The 4,733-nt window shown below is 38.0% G+C and overlaps 1 protein-coding gene across 1 annotated transcript in view; it reads right to left on the bottom strand.

Moving 5' to 3' along the window:
• The window catches only part of AP3S1 (adaptor related protein complex 3 subunit sigma 1), a 46,942-nt gene that overhangs the window by 7,871 nt on the left and 34,338 nt on the right, over positions 1 to 4,733 (bottom strand). Inside the window, exons 4-5 of the mRNA XM_027775667.1 lie at positions 3,672 to 3,743; positions 1,137 to 1,244 (exon numbers count right to left, since the gene is read on the bottom strand). Of these exons, the coding sequence (XP_027631468.1) occupies positions 1,137 to 1,244; positions 3,672 to 3,743 (180 nt within the window). The remainder of the gene's footprint in view (positions 1 to 1,136; positions 1,245 to 3,671; positions 3,744 to 4,733) is intronic.

Here is a 4,733-nt window from a genome sequence, read left to right as displayed (position 1 = left end):
CCCAACAACCTAACAGAAAATCAGAATCTTTTTATAGAAAGCTTCCATTGGCTCGAACCCTCTGATATCAGACTTATCCGTCATCTGTATTTCCTTTAATCAAATGAGCACAGTTTATACACTGATCCTTCAAAATGACAACATGCTTCAGAACTCACCTGTTATAAATTAATGCTAGCATATCTTGCTGCCTTTATAGGCAGACTTAGTTTAAATCAAAGAAATAGCTGAGTAACAATTATAAATAAAATTTGTTCTTCCAGTTTGAGTTATGTCTATAAATACCAAATGTAAAAGTATTCTCAAACAAGTGCACACTGAATGAGATACCAACTATTCATTTTTCTATACCTCTGCTATGGTAATAAGAAACAATCAAAATAATGTGAACTTCAGTGGCTCAATTATAACACTTGCTACTGATATGCAGCCTAGCACTTGAGGGAAAAGACACGAAAATTCTAGAATAGGGTTTTTAGACCACATTGAAGTGTTGGGTGGTCCTCATTCATCCAGTGGAAGGTTGAACCTAACAGTATGATTAGTCCAGTATAACAAACCAAATATTTTACATAGAATGCAATAAAAACACAAATATATGTGTATCAATATACAAAATACATGACTTAACTCACTTGTCAATGACCACTGGGAAGGATCCAGAATTAAGGTACTGAATTTCATTTTCAATGTGCACTCAGATTTGCTAAGCACTATTATAATTTAAAATGTTACTTTCTCATTATAATTCTTTCTTCCTTCCCTTTCCAGAATTGTTTTCTAAAATAAATTTTCATACATTCCAAATATCAGTTCTAAGATTTCTTTGATATTTATTGGCTAAACTTCTATAAAACAAATATTAGAACTATTTAGATAAATAATTATTTTTAAGTAGTAAGAATTTGAAATTGTGTTCATTTCCCAGAGCAGCTAAAAGAATACACAGAGCTACTTGGCAGACAGTAGTCACTGAACACTGACCACGTTAAAGTGTGTATATTCCTTTCTGAAAGCAGAATAAGCATCCTGTACCTAAAGAGTGATACTGAAGGACAAACAGTGACAGCTACCAATCGTGCACAATTACGGTCATGCTCAGAACTTTCATTAACTAGAGCATTTTCTATTCTTACCTCAGATTTCTCCAGTTTATTTTGTGCATCAATTTGTGTGACAATCTCATTCATGTTGGTCTCTAATACCATTCCCCCCATCACCATTTCTGCAAGAATATTGTGAACCTAAAGGAAAAAACAATACACACAAAGAAAGCTCACTACACAAAAGTTTTACGATTTCAGTAGTTTCTGCTTCAAATACTGCTGTCTATATTTTATAAGATGAGGGGTTAAAATAATCTGGTGTAAGGGTTCAGGATCCATTTTCATCACTACTTTGAAGCCCTAGACAGTTAAGTAACATCTTTAAGTCTTAGCTTAATGGGTTATGAAGCAGAGATAATAGTACCTCCCTCACAAGATTATAGAAATGTTTAAATGAGGTAATCCATGTGCTTTAAAAACACTGGTGTCATGTATGGAAGCTTAAGTAGAGTTTAATTTCCTTAAGGAAAGCTTTCATTCTGTAGTAGCAAATGTTAAGAACTTTACTCTTACAATATTATACAACAGAAATGTCAATTTTCTTTAAAAATGCTCAATGTATTACATAATCTACTGATCTCTGAGCATTTTTCAAACACTTCCTTTTAAAAAAAATTAATTAACTAATTCCAGGAGGGAAAAGGAAGATAGGCACCCTTGAAAGGGTCGAGTCATGCCACAATCGGCCCCCAGCCTTCAGCTGGCCAAGAGCACACGCACACCCATCTGGCCTGCCGACACCAACCTGTCACCCCATCCCTGGTCTCTCATTTGACTCCAGGCTTGCAGCGCAGTGCCCTACAGCTTGTGCCACTGCAGCTGGGGCTGAACAGTCATTTTAACAGAGAGTTTTTAAACCTAATTTTCAATACTGTGAACCTTAATGCCTGAAAGTAACAGGAGCCTTTGTGTGAAGGAAAAAAGCAGTAGAACACTAAAAACATAACTATGTTTGCAGTTTAAGTTCTCTGTCCAAAGTGAAGTAACATGAAATCAAGTCACTTAGTAAATCAGAAATAGGATCTGGCGGACGGCAGATTGCCTACAAGCAGCTACTACAATGGCTACCATGCTGGCTACAATGCATTCTTTTTATGATCACAAACAATAGAACACATTCCTTGTGCTGTGTCTTCTGGTAGTGATTACATAAATGCACAACTTGACAAGACTTAATTATATGGTTAAAACTGCTAACTTTTAATACACATAAATTATACCTCACTAAAGACGATTAAAAAGCAATCACAATTAGGCCCAGCCTAATTGCAGTCCGTGGCATACTGACCACAGCACTGGAAGCCATATGGTCAATCATGGGTTCAGACCCTTGGGCTAGTCTGCAAACATGTCGAGTACACGCAATGAGCCCTGTCAAGGCACTTTCTCTCTCATATGTGCACAAATTATTATTAAAAAAAAAATCAAAATTATTGTTGCTAAGATATTTAGATTACTTTCATACTCTTTTACTCAATGGCTTAATCATTCAAACTCAATCTATCAGAGCATAAAACTTAATAAAAACATCTGCATGCAGTAAAAGTAAAAGCTCTTCCTTCCAAATTCTATGTCGCCAATTCTCAGTGATACTGGTTAGAAATTTCAGTCATTCTTCCATTCTACCACTTTTGGTACTTTTTTTTGTATAGGGCACATGTACGTGGCAAGGGGGGGAGGAGAGGAAGGGAGGGAAGGAGTGGGTGAGAGAGAGAGAAGGGATGAAAAAGCACCCTTCCCCCCACCACGGGACGGTTCACACTGCAATCTCTTCTCATCTCTCTCTCCTTTGGGATTTTAGGCTTGCATGCTCACGCGCCCAGTGTTTCTTGAGCTGTGGGATCTGGGAATAGGACCGTGTGGTCAGCCACTTGATATCCGGCTGCCTTAACCATCAAGCCATTGAGGTGGTCCACTTTCAGGTTTTAATAATCCATCAAGTCCTATAAATTCTGCTTCCTTTAATCTGTATCTTAATGCCTTAGTTTATTTCTTTCTGGACTACTGCAACAGATCCCTAACTGATTTCCATGTCTTTAATGTCCCTGACTACCAATCTAACCTCCAGAAAGCAGAAAAAGATGATCTTGCCGAAACATAAAAAAAAAACCCAATAGTGCCAACCAAAACTCATTAGAGAATGGTAAACTGCCTCAGAATGAAGTCCAAAGTCCATGACGCTAACAGGTTTTCAAAAGTAATTTGTTCAAATCCCTACATATCAAAAAAAGGCTGTTTCTCCTTTTCTAACAATAAATACCTACTAATCCTTTAAAATGCAGTTTAAATCTAACTTCCTCCAGTCACACTCTCCTAGCGAGCGCTACGTGGTGCAGCTGTGTTCCCATCAATGCTCAGTTCACGTTACTTGTTAATGCCATACATGCGAACTCTTTGGAATCTTCTCCACCAAGCACAGGGCCTGATTCATAGTAAAAATATGAACTAAACAATAAAATAAAGGAATGAAACTAATAATAAATCTAGTTTTACTCTGAAAAACACAAATTAATGTTTTTCTTCAATAAAAACAGCAATTTGACAATATTGAAATAGTAGTAATACCTTGTCTACATGGAAAATTAAATCCAGTTCACAGACATTTTCAAAACACTTGTCTAATGTTTCCACGAATACCTATAGAAGAAAAGAATAGAAAACACGCTTTTGAGCATTGTACAAATCCATTCAAATCAATCATCTACAGGGTAGACAGCTCTTAATTGTGCACTAGAACTTCTGTAACTATTATCACATTTTCCTTTTAAAAACCAAATACTGGGGACCAGCAGTTAGTGTAATGGCTATGTCGATGGACTCCCACATAGTCGTCCGCAGTTTGAGTCCCGGTCCTGGTGACTCAAAAACTCACACCGGGTGCGTGTGTGTGTGTGCCCAAGATCCCGAGAAGAGAATGGAGGAGAAGGGATTGGGGCGTGACCATCCCCCCTGGGGGGTGATTTCTCGCTTTCTGTCTTTCTGCCTTCTCTCTGTCTGTCCGGAGAGCGCACGTGCCTATAGCAAAAACCTCTTAAAAAAAAAAAAAAAACACAAAAACTGTATAAAATGCAAAAAGTTAAAATAATAGACTCTTCAAAAAATAATAGACTCTTCTTGTAAACTATTTTTGAATAAAAGCATACAAGTTTTTTTTTTTGAGAGAGAGATTTTTGCCATAGGGCGTGTGTACTTGCTGGAGAGACAGAGAGAGAGACAGAGACAGAAAGCGAGAAATCACCCTCCAGGGCAGATGACCATGCCACAATCCCTTCTCCTCCATTCTCCTCTCAGAATTTTGGGCATGCACACACATGCACCTGATGTGGGTTCCAAGTTGCCAGGTCTGGGACTCAAACTGTGGTTGGCCATGTGGGAGTCCAGCAATATAACCATCACACTGTCTGCTGATCCTCAAAAGTAAACTTCTTTGAAAATGACTAAAACTAGAAAGTCTTAGCACATTACTTATAAAAATACTAAAGTCAGGGCCTGCAGGTATGGTTTGAGTCCTAGACCCAGTGGCTTAAAAAATCTGTCATAGAGGGACCAGCAGTTAGCGTAATGGCTATGTCGCTGGACTCCCATGAAGTCGACCGTGGTTTGAGTCCCGGACCTGGTGGCTTAAAA

This window comes from Tupaia chinensis, unplaced genomic scaffold (genome assembly GCF_000334495.1).
Source record: "Tupaia chinensis unplaced genomic scaffold, TupChi_1.0 Scaffold000591_1, whole genome shotgun sequence".
In the NCBI taxonomy this organism is placed as follows: domain Eukaryota; kingdom Metazoa; phylum Chordata; class Mammalia; order Scandentia; family Tupaiidae; genus Tupaia; species Tupaia belangeri.
Note: the sequence above shows the minus strand (reverse complement) of the source record. Positions and strands in the feature narration are given on the sequence as shown.